General features: G+C 40.0%; 2 protein-coding genes across 3 annotated transcripts in view; one reads left to right on the forward strand and one right to left on the reverse strand.

Moving 5' to 3' along the window:
- Window positions 1–14,144, reverse strand: part of LOC121584949 (SH3 and multiple ankyrin repeat domains protein 1-like) — a 172,430-nt gene extending 158,286 nt beyond the window's left edge. Inside the window, exons 1-2 of the mRNA XM_045214243.1 lie at window positions 13,974–14,144; window positions 12,439–12,564 (exon numbers count right to left, since the gene is read on the reverse strand). The gene's annotated coding sequence lies outside the window, so the exon portion shown is untranslated. The remainder of the gene's footprint in view (window positions 1–12,438; window positions 12,565–13,973) is intronic.
- Window positions 1,832–22,278, forward strand: LOC121567736. 2 transcript variants are annotated; one of them, XM_041877986.1, is made up of 8 exons: window positions 1,832–1,925; window positions 11,543–11,581; window positions 11,857–12,075; window positions 12,456–12,737; window positions 20,296–20,796; window positions 21,094–21,210; window positions 21,349–21,771; window positions 21,871–22,278. In XM_041877986.1, the coding sequence occupies exons 1-8, from the start codon at window positions 1,892–1,894 to the stop codon at window positions 21,981–21,983; spliced, it is 1,728 nt and encodes a 575-aa protein (XP_041733920.1). In that variant the 5' UTR covers window positions 1,832–1,891; the 3' UTR covers window positions 21,984–22,278. The 2 variants fall into 2 exon arrangements, with proteins under 2 accessions (XP_041733920.1, XP_041733914.1); XM_041877980.1 differs by having other exon boundaries at window positions 21,349–22,278.

Genomic DNA, 22,278 nt, shown 5'->3' on the forward strand with positions numbered 1-22,278 from the left:
GGTTCTGTCAGCCGGGTTATACATGTGCTACTCAAAAGCTTGACGTGAGGTCTGTGCAGCTTAGCTAGCTAGTAGCAGCCTAAAAGCTTAGCTATAGTTAGCACTTCGTTAGCCTGAGAGGCAGGTAGCGCTAAGTGTGCTAGTGGGTACAGAATCTAGCCGAGTGACGCTAGCTTTGACCGGAGACTGAGAAGAAGCAAACTTTGTATTTCTGTAAAAGTACTCAACACTGGATGAGAAGCTATAATCCTACGCTCACCGGCGAGTCCTAGCGGGTCACCTGCAAACAGTTTAGCAGGAAAACAGGGATTCAAGTCGTGCTGAGTAGAGTTTTGAGAGCGCTTGTGATCTCTGTAAGGAAGAAAACGAGAATGTTAGAGGGGATTCCCAAGCAGGCAAGTTGTTGACAGACAATCCAGTAAGGGCTGGAAGCTATAGTGAGCTTCCATTGGTCAATAGCATCACGATTTCGCGGAGTATTTCCGTAAAATTCAGCTTTCCCCAACTTTGTTCCCACCCTGTTCACACTTCCTCGCACATGCTCGTATCGCACATCGGTCCCCCCCGCCCACTTCACTTCCCTCCATTGAAAAATGAATGGGGCTCCGTTATTTCATCGCCCCCATGTTATGTGGAAATGCATTGTCAGAGGGCAGGACCGGGGTGCCTGATAAAGAGTGGGGTTCCCTACTAGTCGTCACACTTATGTGATTGGAGCTTCCTGTGGTCCCCTCCCCGAATGCGCATGTCCCATATGTGAGATACTGAAACGATTATTTGAAAAAGAACAACGCGGGTTCCCTGACACTGTTTTGGTGAAAAGCTAAGGGATAGGGCTAAAGAAATGTAACCACTCTCAAATTCATAGCTCTGGATGCAAGGACTGACCATCCATGACATCAACTTAATAGTTTTAACCATGTTTTGAGTCCATACAGTGTGTGTTTACATTTACGTTGTTTACAAACATTGAAGTAAAACAAGCTTATATTTTGGGTTCTGGTGGGGTATGACAGTTGAACTAAGTTCATGAGGCATTTATACGTTATATTCTTCAATAATCAATGGGTGTATATGATTAATTTCAAAGTGCAAAAATTGATTCACCAATCGCAGATTGCCCCTTTAAGACAGTGGTTCCCAAACTGTGGGAAGTTGAAAGTTGAAATTGTAGAATGCACAACGTGCAATTTAGAAATTGGGTCAGCAGTTTTTCTTGTCATGTCAGTCATTGCAGACCTTAGAGCTATTTATAACTCAGAAATGTCCAGATCAACTAGCCCATGTCAGCTAATGTTTTTTAGCTAGGTTTTCTTTCAGCCCATTGATTGTGTTGTAATGTTTGAGTCACTCAAACATCACATTAACACATAAGGCATGGCAAAATGTGTATAATTGCCGGAAATTAGCTTTAAAACTGCTACATTTTCTCTGCACCCCATGACAAAATGTGTAGAATTGCAGGAAATGTGCTTTAAATCTGCAAAACGTTCTCTCCGCCAACAAGAGTGGTGTGAACAGTTTGTGTCATGAACAGTGCTTGTGCCCATAGAAAAAGACGTCGCGCACGCTCGCAGGGGGGTGTGGGATGTTACCCAATGCTTGAAGGGGGGCCTGAGTTCAAAAGTTTGGGAACCCATGAAAATACTGTGGCACAAACAAGAATGCCAATGTGCAGAAGTTTGTTCTGGAGTGTTCTACTAAAATCAATGAAGACAAAAATATTTTGGGTGTCTTCCAAGTCTCAACTTCCTCAACTTCCTCAACTTCCTCAACATTGTAGTGTCTGTAGAACAGCCCTCATATGTATTTTCCATTCCTTCTTCTCTGATTGTTAGTCACCCAGTAATTTCTCTGATGTGCAGATCTTGAGTAGGCATACTGAACAGAGATGGGTATGACATACATTTTCCTGATATTGACAGGTAAGCCCCCCATCTCCACCAATTAATGGCGCTACCAGTCTTCCGCTCTGTTTAACTCTGCGGTCAATTTGATTTATGTTATATTATGACTGAATATATACTATATGACTGGAATTGTGAACTGCGTGCACTTTTTTTGTGGGTTTGTAGATTCCCTGGGTTGAATTCAGTATTATGATCAAATGTAAAGATTAAATAATTATAACTTGAAATGACAGAGGGTGAATGACAGCCTTTTGAAAGGCATTTGAGGGTGTTTTTCGCAGTTTTTGAGAAAATAACTAGTTTAGATGCAAAATGGTATGGGTCAGTAACAAGGTTTCCATCCAGCCATTTAATGCAGATGAATGACCTGATGCATTAAAAAAAAGTTACGACAGGCCAAATGGAAACAATAATCGGTAATGGATCATTTTGGGTCTGTAAAATGTATTATGCGAGAATTGGTGGTGGAAAAGCCTTAATCAAATCAAACTTTCTCACATGCGCCGAATACAACAGGTGTAGACCTTACCGTGAAATGCTTACTTACAAGCCCTTAACCAACAATGCAGTTCAAGAAAGAGTTAAGAAAATATTTACCAAATAAACTAAAGTAGCCACAGTGTAAAAACAAATGGGGGGGTCAATGTAAATAGTCCGGGTGGCCATTTGATTAATTGTTCAGCAGTTTTATGGCTTAGGGGTAGAAGCTGTTAAGGAGCCTTTTGGTCCTAGACTTGGCGCAAATATTGATATAATAACCATCATATCGAAGTAAACTTGGAGTCACGCAAGGATATGTTGTGTGGTCCTCCCACTACCACTCGGGAAAGCATGCAGTTTATTCGGGTTTTATTCTGGTGACATGATGATTGATGCTTGGCTGCCGTTTGACAAATACAAATAATCTCACTATTTTTTCCATAATAACATCATTGACACATCATGTAGGCTACACTGTAACTGCAAGCTGTTGGCAAGAGCGCACGTGCCAAGACCAGAGTGGGCACATTCACTATAGAACGCAAAACATTTTTTGTGACAAAACCAACAGTAGAATTGAAAATGCGATGGAAACCCATTTAATTGTTTATTCTGTTCATGGGAATTTGACCACAAAAGTTATTTTTATGTGCACTGTCTCATCATAACTTATTTCATAACTTCATAACTTATGGTGATTAAGTGCACGGTGATGAGCTTCATGCAAACGTTCAATAAATATCGAGGGTAGACTATCATTTGAGTGATGCTGGTGACATGATGATCGGTGCTTGGCTGCCAATTATGCCTTAAAGTAATGATGGACTGTCGTTTCTCTTTGCTTATTTGAGCTATTCTTGCCATAATATGGACTTGGTCTTTTACTAAATAGGGCTATCATCTGTATACCACCCCTACCTTGTCACAACACAACTGATTGGGTCAAATGCATTAAGAAGGAAATAAATTCCACAAATTAACTTTTAACATTTACATTTTAGTCATTTAGCAGACGCTCTTATCCAGAGCGACTTACAGTTAGTGAATACATATATATATATATATTTTTTTAATTATACTGGCCCCCCGTGGGAATCGAACCCACAACCCTGGCGTTGCAAACGCCATGCTCTATCAACTGAGCTACATCCCTGCCGGCCATTCCCTCCCCTACCCTGGACGACGCTGGGCCAATTGTGCGCCGCCCATGAGTCTCCTGGTCGCGGCCGGCTGCGACAGAGCCTGGATTCGAACCAGGATCTCTAGTGGCACAGTTAGCACTGCGATGCAGTGCCTTAGACCACTGCGCCACTCAGGAGTCAGCTTCTCTCATGCAGGCATACCTGTTAATTGAAATGCATTCCTGGTGACTACCTCATGAAGCTGGTTGAGAGAATGCCAAGAGTGTGCAAAGCTGTCATCAAGGCAAAGGTTGGCTACTTTGAAGAATCTAAAATCTAAAATATATTTTGGTTACTACATGATTCCATATGTGTTTTTCATAGTTTCGATGTCTTCACTATTACTCTACAATGTAGAAAATAGTAAAAATAAAGAAAAACCCTTGAATGAGTAGGTGTGTCCAAACTTTTACTAGTACTGGTACTGTATATATGTATTGATCAAATAACATGGAAAACAATCACTTTTTGTGCAGTATTAATTTTCCATCCTTACAAACCACTATATTATACATAGTCATCTAGGTTTGTACCTGTAGGTTTGCTGGTCATCTAGGTTTGTACCTGTAGACTTTCCATCACCATGGAGAAAAACAATGCACAATACAGTAATTGAGTACATTGAGACATTAAGTGGTTTGTGATGATATGGCTCAGTTGGTAGAGCATGGGGCTTGTAACTCTAGGGTTGTAGGTTCGATTCCCACGGGGGACTAGTATGAAAATGAATGCACTCACTACTGTAAGTTGCTCTGGATAAGAGTGTCTAATAGAAAAGGAATGAATAGACCATTTCAGTTTTCACATAGAAATAAGTTTAATTTGCAAAGTATTTCAAGAAACTTGAAAACATATATCAAACAAGTATTTTTATATTCCATAAGTATTATCCGATTAACTCTTTTGTACAGATGATTATCAGACCCCATCGTGAAAAAATATCGCAGCACCCCCACCCCCAAACTACTTCCCACGGCTATGCGCGGGTCAGCTGTTAGTTCACCCGCACCCGCCCGCAATTGTTAATAACCCATCCACAACCGCCCGACTATATGTGATAAAGTGAAAATCTGAGGCCCGCACCCTACCCTAATCCGCAAACATGGAAAATGCATTGTACGATCAGAGATGCGTGATTTTTTTTTAAAGCCTAATTTAGATAGGCCTATGTTTCTGCTTATAATTTCCGACATTTTGGTAGGCTAATTGTTTGTCAACTTTCTATAATTAGATACATGCAGCTTCTCTTCTGTCATTCCTTGCTGCCCTAGAAGACTAAATAAACCCTTGCTCACCAGAAAATGTCATACATCGATAGAATGAATGATTCAATCTAGTTGACATTTGTAAATTATCTCTTTCATCTCAGCTTCTCTCATGCAGCAACGATGTTTAGGGACACGGGAGCAATGCAATAACACAAAAAAAATTCTAAGATTTTCCATGCAAGATTTCCAAATGACATCAGTTTCACCGGTTTTAAGGGATTTAAAAGCTGTGAAAACGACCAAATATGTTTCTGATAAGATTTCAGATCAGCTTGGATGCATATTTTGTGGTTGAAATACTATCAGCTTTTATGACGCTGATGAAGATAGCACCTTTGCAGACGGTCCCCAACCACGCATTAATTCTCTCCAGATGCTGAAATAAATAAATAATATTTCTCCACACCTGTTCCCAAAACAACATTTACATTTGGTGTATGATTTTACTGCAAGAACTGCTTAATTCTGCAGGAGTGAATATTATATTAGGCTATGTGAGAGGTTATAGACCTAGAGTCAGTGTCCAGATTTCAGTTACTATTCCATTTAACCCATCTGAACAATACAGTTCTCTTGACATGCCATATTAGAAGTCTCAATCTTGTGACTGTCTAATTTGTATAGCGTCTCACAATCATCACATCTTTCCCAAACATTAGGCTACTGTTCTGGCCCTCCCTTCTCTTAATTGTAAACTCTACATTTCACAGCTTTTCCCTTATTGAATTAAACTCTGACATTGTCCTTTTTGCCTCAGTGGATCGACGTTAACTTTTTCTGCCCAAGTTCCCAAAAGCATTTAGTCAATTGGCGTGTATTTGACGCAAGTAGTTAGGCCTTAAAGTTTAGGCTTATCCACTAACGGCAGATAAAAATGAAAGAAAACACTCAATGTAGCCTATAGATATGAATTGCACAAGAATGATACATTTATGGATTGTTTTCTCTTTATTCAACCCGCCCACCCCCACCCGCCCTTCATCCACACAGTATTTCATGACCCTTAACCAATTATGGAAGGACTCCCGGTTCCTCTCTATAAATCGCCTTTCAAATGGATCTTTAAAATGGCCTCGTAATTACTTCTGGAGTTAATTCTACATTTAGTATTAATTTCTAGGCCCTGAATTTCCCATATGTGTTATTTCATAGTTTTGATGTCTTCACTATTATTCTACAATGTAGAAAATAGTAAAAATAAATAAAAACCCATGAATGAGTAGGTGTTCTAAAACTTTTGACCGGTAGTGTATATATAAAAGTGAATTTGTGAAAAATAAAACACTAATAATATACAGTGGGGAAAAAAAGTATTTAGTCAGCCACCAATTGTGCAAGTTCTCCCACTTAAAAAGATGAGAGGCCTGTAATTGTCATCATAGGTACACGTCAACTATGACAGACAAATTGAGGGAAAAAAATCCAGAAAATCACATTGTAGGATTTTTAATGAATTTATTTGCAAATTATGGTGGAAAATAAGTATTTGGTCACCTACAAACAAGCAAGATTTCTGGCTCTCACAGACCTGTAACTTCTTCTTTAAGAGGCTCCTCTGTCCTCCACTCGTTACCTGTATTAATGGCACCTGTTTGAACTTGTTATCAGTATAAAAGACACCTGTCCACAACCTCAAACAGTCACACTCCAAACTCCACTATGGCCAAGACCAAAGAGCTGTCAAAGGACACCAGAAACAAAATTGTAGGCCTGCACCAGGCTGGGAAGACTGAATCTGCAATAGGTAAGCAGCTTGGTTTGAAGAAATCAACTGTGGGAGCAATTATTAGGAAATGGAAGACATACAAGACCACTGATAATCTCCCTCGATCTGGGGCTCCACGCAAGATCTCACCCCGTGGGGTCAAAATGATCACAAGAACGGTGAGCAAAAATCCCAGAACCACACGGGGGGACCTAGTGAATGACCTGCAGAGAGCTGGGACCAAAGTAACAAAGCCTATCATCAGTAACACACTACGCCACCAGGGACTCAAATCCTGCAGTGCCAGACGTGTCCCCCTGCTTAAGCCAGTACATGTCCAGGCCCGTCTGAAGTTTGCTAGAGTGCATTTGGATGATCCAGAAAAGGATTGGGAGAATGTCATATGGTCAGATGAAACCAAAATATAACTTTTTGGTAAAAACTCAACTCGTCGTGTTTGGAGGACAAAGAATGCTGAGTTGCATCCAAAGAACACCATTCCTACTGTGAAGCATGGGGGTGGAAACATCATGCTTTGGGGCTGTTTTTCTGCAAAGGGACCAGGACGACTGATCCGTGTAAAGGAAAGAATGAATGGGGCCATGTATCGTGAGATTTTGAGTGAAAACCTCCTTCCATCAGCAAGGGTATTGAAGATGAAACGTGGCTGGGTCTTTCAGCATGACAATGATCCCAAACACACCGCCCGGGCAACGAAGGAGTGGCTTCGTAAGAAGCATTTCAAGATCCTGGAGTGGCCTAGCCAGTCTCCAGATCTCAACCCCATAGAAAATCTTTGGAGGGAGTTGAAAGTCCGTGTTGCCCAGCGACAGCCCCAAAACATCACTGCTCTAGAGGAGATCTGCATGGAGGAATGGGCCAAAATACCAGCAACAGTGTGTGAAAACCTTGTGAAGACTTACAGAAAACGTTTGACCTGTGTCATTGCCAACAAAGGGTATATAACAAAGTATTGAGAAACTTTTGTTATTGACCAAATACTTATTTTCCACCATAATTTGCAAATAAATTCATAAAAAATCCTACAATGTGATTTTCTGGAGAAAAAAATACTAATTTTGTCTGTCATAGTTGACGTGTACCTATGATGAAAATTACAGGCCTCTCATCTTTTTAAGTGGGAGAACTTGCACAATTGGTGGCTGACTAAATACTATTTTTTCCCACTGTACAGTATCTTGATTAGATAAGTATTCACACTGCTGAGTGTTTAAAACACATTTGGCATTGATTACAGCTGTCAGTCTTTTTTGGTAAGTCTCTAGAGCTTTGCACACCTGGATTGTACAATATTTTCCCATTATTTTTTTCAGAATTAATCATGCTTTGTCAAGTCTTGCCATAGCAAGCAGCTTTAAGTCAAAACTGGAAATAGACATTCACCGTCTTCTTGGTAAGCAGCTCCAGTGAAGATTTTGCCATTAAGTTATTGTCCTCCATGCCGTTTCTTTTTATCCTGAAAAACACACCCGTCCTTGCCGATGACAATCATACCCATAACATGATGCAGCCACCACCATGCTTGAAAATATGGAGAGTGGTACTCAGTGATGTGTAGAGCAAGGATTTGCGACAAACATAACACTTTGTATTCAGGACAAAAAGTTAATTCCTTTGCCACATTTTTTGCAGTATTACTTTAGTGCCTTATTGCAAACAGGTTGCATGTTTTCGAATATTTTAATTCTATACAGGTTTCCTTATTTTCACTCTGTCATTTAGATTAGTATTGTGGAGTAATTACGCTATTGTTGATCCATCCTCAGTTTTCTCCAATCACAGCCATTCAACTCCGTAACTGTTTTAAAATCACCATTGGCCTCAGCAAAATCCTCTCCAGCAACTCAGGTTAGGAAGATCGCCTGTATCTTTCTAGTGAATGGGTGTATTGATATACCACCCGAAACCGAACTAATAACTTCACCATGCTCAAAGGGATATTCAGTGTCTGCTTTTTATTTTACCCATCTACCAATCGGTGCCCTTCTTTGCGAGGCAATGGAAAAACTCCCTGGTCTTTTTGGTAGAATATGTGCTTGAAATTCAGTACTCCACTGAGTGACCTTAAAGATAATTGAGTGTGTGGGGTATAGAGATGGGGTATTCATTCAGAAATCATGTTAACCCCTATCATTGCACATAGTCCATGCAACCCCTTATGTGATTTGTTAAGCAAATGTTTACTCCTGGATTTAGGAGGTGAATAATTATTTAACCAAGACATTCTTGTTATTTATTTTGTATTTATGTGCAAACATTTATAGAATTGTATTTTCACGTACACATTATTAAGTATTTTGTGTAGAGAAGTGAAAGAATTCACAATTACAGTTGAAGTCAGAAGTTTACATACACCTTAGCCAAATACATTTAAACTCAGTTTTTCACAATTCCTGACATTTAATCCTAGTAAAAATTCCTTGTCTTATGTCAGTTAGGATCACCACTTTATTTTAAGAATGTGAAATGTCAGAATAATAGTAGAGAGAATTATTTATTTCAGCTTTTATTTATTTCATCACATTCCCAGTGGGTCAGAAGTTTACATACACTCAATTAGTATTCGGTAGCATTGCCTTTAAATTGTTTAACTTCGGTCAAACGTTTAGCCTTCCACAAGCATCCCACAATAAGTTGGGTGCATTTTGGCCCATTCCTTCTGACAGAGCTTGTGTAACTGAGTCAGGTTTGTAGGCCTCCTTGCTCGCACATGCTTTTTCAGCTCTGCACACAAATGTTCTATAGGATTGAGGTCAGGGCTTTGTTATGGCCACTCCAATACCTTGACTTTGTTTTCCTTAAGCCATTTTGCCACAACTTTGGAAGTATGCTTGGGGTCATTGTCCATTTGGAAGACCCATTTGCGACCAAGCTTTAACTTCCTGACTGATGTCTTGAGATGTTGCTTCAATATATCCACATAATTGTCCTTCCTCATGATGCCATCTATTTTGTGAAGTGCACCAGTCCCTCCTGCAGCAAAGCACCCCCACAGCATGATGCTGCCACCCCTGTGCATCACGGTTGGGATGGTGTTCTTCAGCTTGCAAGCAACCCCCTTTTCCCTCCAAACATAACGATGGTCTTATGGCCAAACAGTTCTATTTTTGTTTCATCAGACCAGAGGACATTTCTCCAAAAAGTACAATATTTGTCCCCATGTGCAGTTGTAAACCGTAGTCTGGATTTTTTATGGCGGTTTTGTTGCAATGGCTTCTTCCTTGCTGAGCGGCCTTTCAGGTTATGTCGATATAGGACTCGTTTTACTGTGGATATAGATACTTTTGTACCTGTTTCCTCCAGCATCTCACAAGGTCCTTTGCTGTTGTTCTGGGATTGATTTGCACTTTTCGCACCAAAGTTCGTTAATCTCTAGGAGACAGAACACGTCTCCTTCCTGAGCGGTATGACGGCTGCGTGGTCCCATGGTGTTTATACTTGCATGCTATTGTTTGTACAGATGAACGTGGTACCTTCAGGCGTTTGGAAATTGCTACCAAGGATGAACCAGACATGTGGAGGTCTACAATTTTTTTCGGGAATTTTCCAAGCTGTTTAAAGGCACAGTCAACTTAATGTATGTAAACTTGTGACCCACTGGAATTGTGATACAGTGAATTATAAATTTAATAATCTGTCTGTAAACAGTTGTTGGAAAAATGACTTGTGTCATGCACAAAGTAGATGTCCTAACCGATTTGCCAAAACTATAGTTTGTTAACAAGAAATGTGTGGAGTGGTTGAAAACAAGTTTTAATGACTCCAACCTAAGTGTATGTAAACTTCCGACTTCAACTGTAAATCCATTTCAATCCCATTTTGTAACGCAACAAAATGTGTCCTCGACTAACCGGTACCCCCGCACATTGACTCGGTACCGGTACCCCCTGTATATAGCCTCGCTATTGTTATTTTTACTGCTGCTCTTTAATTATTTGTTACTTTTATTTCGTATAATTTTATATTGTATTTTTTGTGTAATTTTTTTTGGTATTCGTTCTTAAAACTGCATTGTTGGTTAAGGGCTTGTAAGTAAGCATTTCACTGTAAGGTCTACCACCTGTTGTATTCGGCGCATGTGACAAATCAAATTTGATTTGATTTGATTTGAAGTGAGAAGGTCTGTGAAAAGGTCAGTTCTGGTGACTTTTTAAAATACAATTATCTAAAATATAATTTCCCCCTCCAGATATGAGCCCAATAACATTTGGTCCATATTATCAGGCAGGTGTGTTATTTAGCAATAAGCATGATCACCTTCTGTAGCCCAACTGATGCAGCATAGTGACAATAAATAAATAGGCTGAGGGTTCCACTGTCACTCAGCCAAGGCTCATGTACTATGGATATAATGTAGCCTACCTGTTACATCTGATTCGTGTTACATTTAGCCCCGGCCTCCCCTATGCATTCAACACTGGTGGCACCATTGGCATGGGCTAACAAGCATAAACCATGCTGCTGCTAAAAACTCAGGTTCTAAAAGGGTGCAGTTCACAAATCTTTTGGATATGAGAAATAAGTGAAATAACAATAGAAGGTGCTGTGATACTCCTCTTTTAACAGTGGCCATCAAAACTGCTTTCAAAGGTGTGTTTTCCTGCGACTACATTAAGAATGTTATACCGTGACGGGGCATGCATTCTCTCCCTGTGCGGCACTCGCAACATGAAAGTGCCTCGAGAGCATATGAAAGTGCCTCGAGAGGTATATTATTTTCTCACATAGAATACGACAACCTGACCAAACTATTCTACTGGGGTTATGTGATTTTGCTGTTAATTGTGGACAATATTTTTCATTAGATAATTCAAAATGTGCATAACCAAAGGTAGGCTACTGGGTCACAGCTATGCCTATCTTTCAATTGGATCATAGGTCGGTGATACCCTGCCCAGTCTAACCCCTGGATACGGGTGAAATGCTCCCACAGCATAGAGAGAAGGGGAACTCATATATATATATTTATTTTTACAGTGTTTTATGTTGTGGTCAAGAGTCAACTCAAACCAGAGGGTAAGTACCAAGGGTTTACAACCTCACACACCATCAAAAAGCTTTATTTTTAACATGAAGCCCACCCCCCCACCCCTTGTTTCAAACGCTGCTGCTTGTAATCTACCGCTAGGTGGCAGCATAAACCTACCCTTTGAGACTGCAGTTGTCCAGTTCACTGTCACTCCGGTTTACAGTAGCCAGCAGTGACAAACATAATATTGTGAGAATTCCTATTTGCACCAAGAGACAAAGGCATCTCCTCAAATTGTTCTCTCTCCTCTATCTCTTTTCAGTTTCCATGGCCCCCACATTCAAGCTAGTCTACAATGGGGATACAATTAATCTGACTTGTAACCACAGCACAGGTAAGGTAAAATGGTTAATCAACGATGAGGTACAAGAGCAAGACAACAAGATATGGAGCATAGGTCCTGTCTCTGCTAAGGACTCCGGCAATTATCAGTGTGAGAACAATGGGCAGAAGAGTGACAACTTCGAAATCTCAGTTCTAGGTAAATATACCATGCCAACTCCCGAATGCCTAAGCCTCATGGACATATCATTTCAGCTCAGTGGCAAAAAATGTGGGTAGTTTAAATTAAGCGTTTTAAGTAGACACCTGATGCTGGAGACTTGATTATGAAGGCGATATCTTTTATCAAAAAGGAGAATTCATAAACAGATATGGCAAAACATTTGGATATTATAGTATATTTGTTGGTTGTACGGACATTTGGTCAATTATTACACTTTTTTTAATATAAGTGTTGCAGTGTTGAAAATGCGTCATATACATGTCATTGTTTTCATGCTCAATCTCTCTCCTTCCTTTATTTTTGAACCTTCCACTCCACTACAACCTACTCTGTACTCACCTGGGACTGCATCACAGAGTACTTTCCGCCTGCCACTTTATCCATCAAGTCAGGGGAGCCAGTCATCAACTGGGAAGGTGCAGTAGTCCTGGAGCTGCAGGTGGAGGAGAGTCTGATGGGATGGTCCTGTTGGGTGTACAAGGGGGGGGAAGTAAAAAAAATAAAACTAAAGCAAACGCTGACCACCGATCACACAGAGATTCCCTTTCAAACCTACCGACTGAGAGACACCATCGCCATCTACTGGTGTAGTGGCGAGACTGACCTGAGGAGCACCTCCATCACCATCAAGACCTCAGGTAAAACAACCATTGGTGGCTGCAATGTTTCCATCATTTCAAAGGAATTATGGAATATGAATTGGACAAACTCTCAAATTCATGTTTTGGCAATTGATCATCTCAATCCCAGAAACCCAGAACTAAAATATTGTGTCATGTGCTCATACCATTATGTTACGTCCCTAGTCTGTCCACGATTAGGCAAAATTATAAACTAGGTCGTTCCAGCCCTGAATGCTGATTGGCCGTGGTATATCAGACCGTATACCATGGGTATGACAAAATATTTATTTTTACTGCTCTAATTACGTTGGTAACCAGTTTATAATAGCAATAAGGCACCTCGGGGTTTGTGGTATATGGCCAATATATCCAGGCACTCCGCAATGCGGCACGCTTAAGAACAGCCCTTAGCCGTGGTATATTGGCCATATACCACACCCCCTCGTGCCTTATTGCTTAATTATAGCCTCCTTGTCAAAGTGTTAACGGTTACAGTAGGCTCTGTATCAGACCTCCAAGTTTGAAGTACATGTGTTGTAGCCTAGGCCTAGCTTTGATGCAAGGGCATTTTCAAAACTAGTTCTGAGCTATAGTTCGAATCAGAGTTCAATTATTTCTTACATTGTATTTTTTTCCTTTGGTCCGCTTCGTTTCACATTGCCAAATGTCAAACGAACTAAAATGGCTAAACAAAACCATGTGGTCATGCAAGTCTATTTTTTATTGAAGAAAAATGCTCACGTTAAATTAATCAATGATTTTCAAAACGCAGAACTTGTGTGTCCCCAAAAAATTACTTTCACTTTGGTCTTCAACAACATGGGGTAACAAACAGCGCAATAGCTGCTCTAACTGGGAAGTAAGTAGGCTATATTCTGTAGGCTATATTCTGTAGCCTATTGGCGCTTTCAAGACAACTGGGAACTAAGCAACAAAACAAAAAAGGTTAAATCATGATGTCATTGATCTTCAGGTCGGAACTCTAGAAATATGCCAGAATTGTCCATTTGGAATTCCGAGTTGGATGACCATTTTTTCCGGAGTTCCCAGTTTTTTTGAACGCAGCATATATATCCCCCTATAGCCCCAGTCTCCCCTAATCTGCGTTGGATGTGCTCATACAGTATCAAGTTATGGTACTGCGTGCATTTCATCAAACGCTCGCAGTCATCAAATGCTTGCAGTCAAACAACAAATAATACTGCGCACTTCTGGTTATTTTCCTGTGTTTGGTCCAGATTGCGTTCTCACCTGCAGCGAACTGTACCACGGTACGAATGGAATCCGACCAAGACCACTCTTTTCGAGCCAACCACGGTGTGTAGTTTAGTGCACTCCCAAATCCCGTGTTCACACCAGTCCAAACAAAGAGAACTAAGGGGGGAAACCAATGATGTATATAAACCCTGGATAGCTGATGCTATGTGTTGGCCAATGAGAGGCTTTGAAGCCAACGGTCGGCCATATTGGCACTCCTCAGAAGAAGAAGCAGTCCTCCATAGGAATGATTGGAATTCTACAGCATTCAATTAAATGTTTCAAGGAAACAATTACACGTATTTAAGTATTTTGTTGTTGTAGTGGGGACAGTAACATTAGTACTTTATAAAAAATTATAGCCTACTTTTAAAATGTTATTTTTATTATAACATTCTAAAATGTTTTTAGACTTTTTCATTTTTTAAAAATCTTTAGCTCACATAATATAATTAAAACATATACATTAAGTTGTCTGTAGAATAAACTTGGCAAAAACAAATGTAGACATTAATAAATGCATTTTTATAGCTGCCAAAATATTTTTTACAAAGGTGGGGGAGTGCCAAGATGGAGGCGTGGTGGCTTCAAAACAGAGCTCCCTGTTCGTCATCTAGTGAATATATAAATCATTGGGGGAAATGCGCCAGAATTCGGAAAAACCACTCTAAAACAATTTGGTGTGAAAGTCCCCCAAGAGACTTTTGACTCCAGCACAATGCCAAAAGTGTCTTGGTTGCAACGAAGCTAGCCTAGGCCTGGGTAGCCTATAAGCTATTTGCCCAACCAGACTGCAAAGAATTCACCAGGAGGCACAAGCCGATTGTCATATGTCATGAGAAGACCAAGCCATGAAGTAAAGCAAGAAATAGTCTAATAACAAACAACTGGCAAATGACTTACCAGAGCAGCCACTGGTAGGCATAGTATAATGACTTGTTGCCAACATTTGTTTTTGTCCTGATAGTTGGGCATGCAAAACCTGGTGTACAGTATTTTTTATTTATTATGGATCCCCATTAGCTGCTGCCAAGGCATTACGTAGACATGAAGTTGCTTCAATTTAACAATAATTAAAGACAAAATGTGTATTTGTTAAAGTAGGCCTATACTTAAGCAATAAGGCCAATGTGCTCAAGCAAAAAAAGGGAACCCCAAAAAATATGTTTCCCGCAACCACGTTCACAGACTTGTTGAGCAATTATTACAAGAAGAAGAAGGGAAATCAGCACAATCTGATGGGTAAAGTATTTAGCTAAACTATTTTGAACTGGAAACATGCTGCACTTACTAACAATGACCAACACAATTCCAGTCAAAATAGAAGATTGTAAGAAATACTGTAGCCTACCATTACTATATCCAACCCAACTCCATTTGCTGCCACTATCATGTATCCCAGTGGTTTGCAAACTTTTCTACCCGTGACCCCCAAAAAGGAACAAAACTTGCGACCCCCGCACGCACATGAATGTGTGCACACACGAACATGCAGGCACAATTGCTGCACAAATGTAGCCTGTCATTACAGCCATAAATGGTGATGCATTTTCAAAATGCAAGTTAGCTACAATTTGAAGCTGAAAGTCTTGCCTTAATAGAAGGAACCATGAATTCTGCTCTGTATCAGAGAATTCTATAGAGAATGTCAGGCCATCCGTCTGTGAGCTGAAGCTGAAGTGTAGCTGGGTCATGCAGCAAGACAATGATCCAAAACGCACAATCAAGTCTACGTGAAAATGTCTAAAAAGCTAAAAATGTCACGTTTTGGAATGGCCTAGTCAAAGTCCAGACCTAATCCCAATTGAAATGTTGTGGCAGGACTTGAAAGGAGCAGTTCATGCTTGAAAACCCACAAATATCGCTGAGTTAAAGCAGTTCTGCATGCAAAAGTGGGCCAAAATTCCTCCACAGCGATGTGAGAGACTGATAAACAACTACAGGAAGCATTTGGTTGCAGTCATTGCAGCTAAAGGTGGCACAACCAGTTATTGAGTGTAAGGGGGCAATTACTTTTTCACACTGTGGAATTGGGTGTTGCATAACTTTGTTAATTATTAAATAAATAAAATAAGTATAATTTGTTTTGTTTTTTGTAAACTCAGGTTCCCTTTATCTAATATTAGGGTTTGGTTGAAGATCTGATAACAGTCAGTATAAAATATGCAAAAATAGAGAACATCTGAAAAGTGGGCAAATACTTTTTCACGGCACTGTATAAAGCATGAAAAGGGTACTCTAAAATAATTTGAAAAACTGAGCTCTGAGTTGAATATACCGTACCAAGGTCATACTTCTTCAGGTATTTACAAATAGGTATCTACAAGCTTTCTATCCAAACACCCAAACTGGATAAGGTTACAAGGCACCCCCTCAGGCCATAGAGCAATATTTAGCCAGAGTTTAGGAGAATCAATACACTGAGAAACCAACAACTAACCTATACAGGGCTTTATCAGCGTTGAAACAAGATAACACATTTATTCTTATACAGATGTGGGAACGTGCTCTTCATCAAGATACAGTATAAGTGAAGAGACATGGTTAGATATATTCTCTGAAGCTCGTAAAGTTACCAATGCAAATTCATGGAGGTGGCTACAAAACTACATATTTTTGGAAATGTAAAAAATGTAACAGCTTTTGGGTGTCAGTTTTCAATATGATTGATAAGGTGTTTGGTTTTCAAATGTTAGCCATTCTTGCATCCAAGTCGGACATGGTGTTAGAAAGGAATAAACATTATTTGTTACAAATATTTTTCATTTCAGCTAAGAAAGCTATAACATTAAGATGACTCCAGAAAGCACCTCCAACAGATGAGGTGTGGATCTCAATTATAAGAAGAACATACATAATGGAAAAAATAACATTTAGATTAAGATTAAAGCAAGATCAATTTGTGGACAGATGGTCATTACTGACTGTGAACATGGAGATTCAGTGGGTTGTGTCTGATCAATTAACTCTTCCTTTTTATGGACTGTAGCCTAAATGTACAGTGCATTCGGAAAGTATTCAGACATTGACTTTTTCCACATTTTGTTACGTTACAGCCTTATTCTAAAATGGAATAAATAAAAACATTTCCTCATCAATCTACACACAACACTGTAAGGGTTGGGGTGAGGTGTGACCCAGGTGTTGCGCAGGATATACAGTAGGCAGTAGGCAGAGATGGTGAAACAAGGATCTTTACTGGTTGTCCCGAAGCCAAAATACAAAATACTACCTATGACTGAAACAAATAACAAAACAGGGAGAACACTTCTCAAGTACCTGTACATAGGTCTCCGATCAGACACTGAGTAGTACTGCTGGACATAGAGAAACTAGCAGAGAAAACTGAGCAAGACAATACAGGGAGGTGAGGGCATAAATACACAGGTGAACAGAGAGACACAGGTGACACCAATGGGATGATGATTAGTCCCGACTGTGAGTGAGGAGGTGCCTAAGGTTGTCGGAGGATGACACCTAGTGGGTCGCTCCGGAACTGTGACCCCCTCCTGTGACACGATACCAGATAATGACAAAGCGAAAACAGGTAAAGGGTCTGAATACTTATGTAAATGTGATATTTCCGTTTTTGATTTGTGATAAATGTGCTACATTTCTAAAAACCTGTTTTTGCTTTGTCATTATGGGGTATTGTGTGTAGAATGATGAGGGGAAAAAAACAATTTAATCGATTTTAGAATAAGGCTGTAACGTAACAACATGTGGAAAAAGTAAATGGGTCTGAATGCTTTCTGAACGCACTGTATTAACTGATTCCTTCAAAGTCTGTATACAACCCAACCCACTCGGTGTGTGTTATGTCTTGCTAGTGTCACTTTATGTTTTTGATAAGGTTTATGGTTATTTATTTATTTGAATTTTGAATTAAATTTTTCTTGTACAGTATGTATTTGTTGCTTTAGGTTACATGTCTCATTTTTCAACAACAATCAGTGCAGTACCTGCATGTTGGAATTTAACAATACAATTTAAAAAGTAAGTTGAAAAAATTATATATCTGCTACCAATCTAACGATACAGCTGTTTTAATAACCGCATTAACAATTTTTCCCCAAAAACATTTTCCAAACAACTGAAATATTGACCACTTTCACAGCACTTTAGACACAAACTAGACACAAACTTAGACGGTATGACATCTTGGTCTACTTCTCTGCTATTCAAATCTGGAATCAGAACAGAATGATCTTCTACCAATAAAAAGTTACAGCTGTTTGTCAGAAGTAGCTAGCTAACTTCAGCAAACAGCTCTCTCATGTCTCATCATTGAGCAGCCCAAACGGAGCCTTTGCTATGGATACCAATGCATTTCAATGGCAAAAAAGGGCCATAGACTAGAATGGTAAAAAATAGATATAATTCTAGACCTATCTCCTCTTTCACTGTTTAAGTTATCAACACCAAACCAATGTTGAGATATTCAGACTGACCCTACTTAGGGGGCTTTTACAACAAATTGGTATGGTGCGTTTTCTTTCTAACTATGGTCCGTTTACCACCTTAGTTCAGTTCGTTTCGACTGGGGTCCGATTCAACTGTGGTGTGGTTCCCTGCAGGTGAGAACGCAGTCCGGACCAAACAAAGGAAAATAACCAGAGTCGTGCAGTATTATTGGTTGTTTGACTGTGAGCATTTGATGAAATGCACACCGCTTCATAACTTGAGATCTCTGAAACATGTTGTGAGTAGCAGCACATACCGGGATATAAACTACTGAATATAGCTTATTTAGGTCGCAGTTAGATCGGCTATTGTTTCCTCCTGCATGTTCTTGGAAGACCAAAGCGAAAGAAATATGAAAATTGGGACGCAAGTGAAGCTTCAGCATATTTGTCCAATAAACAAATGACGTGCTTGGACACGTGGTTTTGTTTAGGAATTTTAGGTAGTTCAGAATTTGCATAAAATAACCCATCAACGGTAAGTCTTGAACCATTCATGCTATAGGCACCAAACACACTTTCACATGTTCAGGCTATCCTATCCTATCAATACATTCTTCACAATTTAGCATGCACACCACATTTTCTTCAGGAAATGTACTTCTAATTATTATTTGATTTATTCGGCTCACTTTAGCGCTTAAACGATTTAAGCCATTAACACGAAGCCAACTTCCAAATGTGCAGACTGCTCCAACTTAGTTTACTTGTCCTACAACAATATTTAAATGAGCTCCCAATGCATTTCAATGGTAAAAAAAAGGCCATAGACTTAAATGGTAAAACAAATAAACAATTCTATACCTGCTTTATCTTCTCCTATACCATTTAACATATTAACACCAATCCAACGTTTAGATGTTCAGACTGACCCTACTTAGATTGCTTGCATTCAGATTTTTGATACTATTTAGACTTTTTAAACTATAAGCATTTAAACTTTGCATAAATTAACATGGGGTTGAATGAGAACCATAGGAATACAAAGTTAGCTAATCAAAATGGTCCTGCTCCTTTGCCAATAAAGCTATAAGACCAACTTTATGTTCAGGCTATCCTAACTTCAAATTCTTCAAAATCTTTATCAATTATAACTGTATACATTTGCAATCATTTGCATAAAATAACTCACCAACTAACTCTTGAACCATTCAAGCTAGAGAAACCAAACCAACTTTAATCTTTATCAACTATAGCTATATACATTTGTATAAATTAGCATAAAATAACCCACCAACAGTAACGTTTGAACCGTTCAAGCTAGAGACACCAAACAAACTTTCACATGTTCAGGCTATCCTAATTTCAAATTCTTTAAAATCTTTATAAACTATAAACCACATTTTCTTCAGGAAAAGTACTTTTCTAGTTTGTATTTAAATTCTGTCAAGCCATTCCTCAATTTCTTTCCAGTTGTGTGTGTCCAAGTTAAGAGTAGGTTTGTTTCCTATTTCTCATGTATATTCTAGTTAAGTCACAACAGTTGAGATGAATTGGTTTAATAGGTTTATCCTAATCACCTTGACCTTTTATGTTATGTAACCTGCTCATGATGTCTCTCCTTTGTTGCAGAACCACACACAAACCTTTAGTTTACCATGTCCAACCACAAGTCCTCAAGAAATATGTGAAATTTGTCGTCTGCTTACTCTCTAACCGGGGAAAAGTACTCCTGGTGAAATCTATCCACCCAGTTACCTATCTTGGGTTCCTTAGCCTATTTTTCCCTACTATACAGTATGTTTTCATCAAATTATATCCCTATTTTATCTGATCCCTCCCTTCTCACTTTGCAACTATGCCCTTCTTTCTCTTCTTTTCTTCCACCTTCCCTGTTTCTATCTCTTCTCCAGAACGGATGGTACTGATGGAGATACTGCCTGGGCCTGCTTTTTTGGGAGATGAACTGAGTCTGAGGTGTGTTGTGACGGGGACCGACCAAATTAGCCGCGCTATATTCTACAAGAATGATCAGCAAATAAATGACAGTGCCCTTTCTTTTTACCATATCAACAATGTGACCGAGTCCGACAAGGGGAAATATCGCTGTGAAGCCACCTATAGGTTCAAGGGAAGCACCAGTGGAAAGTCAAACACAGGCGTCTCAGAAAATCAAGAATTGATTGTTGCAGCACTCCCTTTGAAGGCAGATCTCACTGTGACCACCGACATGACCTGCTCCTGCTCCAACTGCCCCACTGACACCTCCTATCGCTGGTACTACAAACAGCACAATCAGCAGTGGCTACCTAAAGGCTCTGGCGACAGCTACACACATGCCATGTCGGCTGGTAGTTATGCATGCAGAGCAGTGTGGAAAGTCGGGAGGTCTGCACTAAGCAATATCCATCGTTGTGAGTTCCCCACAAATGAGAGAACGTGAACATATATTATTTTAGAGTGAAAATATGAGAGTAGATTATTGTTGAAGGACATGCCTGATAGAAGTTTGAAATGTGCACATAAAAGTTAGTTGCTCAAGCCAACTCTGATGTGTAATTTGAAGAGATAGCATTCAACAGTGTAGTAGGCATGTGATGGTGCTTTGTATTTTGTGATATACTGGTCAACAAAAGTAAACAAAGTGAATAAACCTTTAGAATTAGACAAACCTAACATTGATCATCTTTCTGCTTTACTCTTTATGACAGCTGACGTCGACATTCAAGAGACAAATATGCTATTGATCATCATCTTTGTGATGATCGTCTTGGGGGTTATACTGGTCATAGGAGCCATAATCTTATATCGCAAGAGGACTGGTGAAGGTAAGCCTACAACTGATATCCTCAGCCACTGTGTGTGTGTGTGTTTGTTTAAGTGACATATAAGTCTTTACATGACATCAATTGTTTGCCATTCAAAAGTTCTTCATTTCAAATGTGTTTTCTCTGTTTGTATGCTAGAAGCCATTTACCAAGATATGCCCATGAGTCCAGTGAACTCGAAGGATGGAGGAGATGGGGGGTACGAGGAGCTTCGCAAAAAACGTGGTACCGAGAGAGAGGGAGAGTATGACACCCTGAACACAACTCCAGCAGAAGCAGCAGGAGGAGAGAAAGCAGAAGCAGCAGGAGGAGAGAAAACAGGGGGAGCGTACGAAGCGCTGAAGAAAGCGGGAGGAAAAGAGGAGGTGTACCACACCTTGGGGGAAGTGGGGGTGAAAGGTGAGGAAGTGGGGGTGAAAGGTGAGGAAGTGGGGGTGAAAGGTGAGGAAGTGGGGGTGAAAGGTGGGAATGGGGGAGATAGGGCGTATGAAGCATTGAAGAAGTCCAAAGATGGGGGAACTGAGGATCTGTACCACACCTTGGGGGAAGTGGGGGCGAAAGGTGGGGATGGGGGAGATAGGGCGTATGAAGCATTGAAGAAGTCCAAAGATGGGGGAACTGAGGATCTGTACCACACCTTGGGGGAAGTGGGGGCGAAAGGTGGGGATGGGAGAGATGGGGGAGATGGGGCATATGAAGCTTTGAAAAAGTCCAAAGATGGGGGAACTGAGGATCTGTTCCATACTTTGACGGCAGAAGGAGGCAAAGAGTGAGATAGAGAGTATAAAGAGGGGTATACCAATCTCTGGGAGCAGAAGGGACCTAGATCTGAGACAATAGGAAGTGCTGTAATGACAAGAGGAAAGGTGGGGTGTAGGATCAGTGGTGTAGCGTAGTATTGCAGGGCCCCCCGTAAGGTCCAAGTAAGGCAGTTTTTTAGCTAATGTCATGCTATTTAGGCTATTACGCTGAAAGAAAAGGTTGCTGTTTAAGAGCTAATTTCCTGCTATTCTACACATTTTGCTATGAGGCTGAGAGGACATTTAGCAGTTTTAAAGCTAATTTCCT

This window comes from Coregonus clupeaformis, chromosome 1, assembly GCF_020615455.1.
Source record: "Coregonus clupeaformis isolate EN_2021a chromosome 1, ASM2061545v1, whole genome shotgun sequence".
NCBI classification, from domain to species: Eukaryota; Metazoa; Chordata; class Actinopteri; order Salmoniformes; family Salmonidae; genus Coregonus; species Coregonus clupeaformis.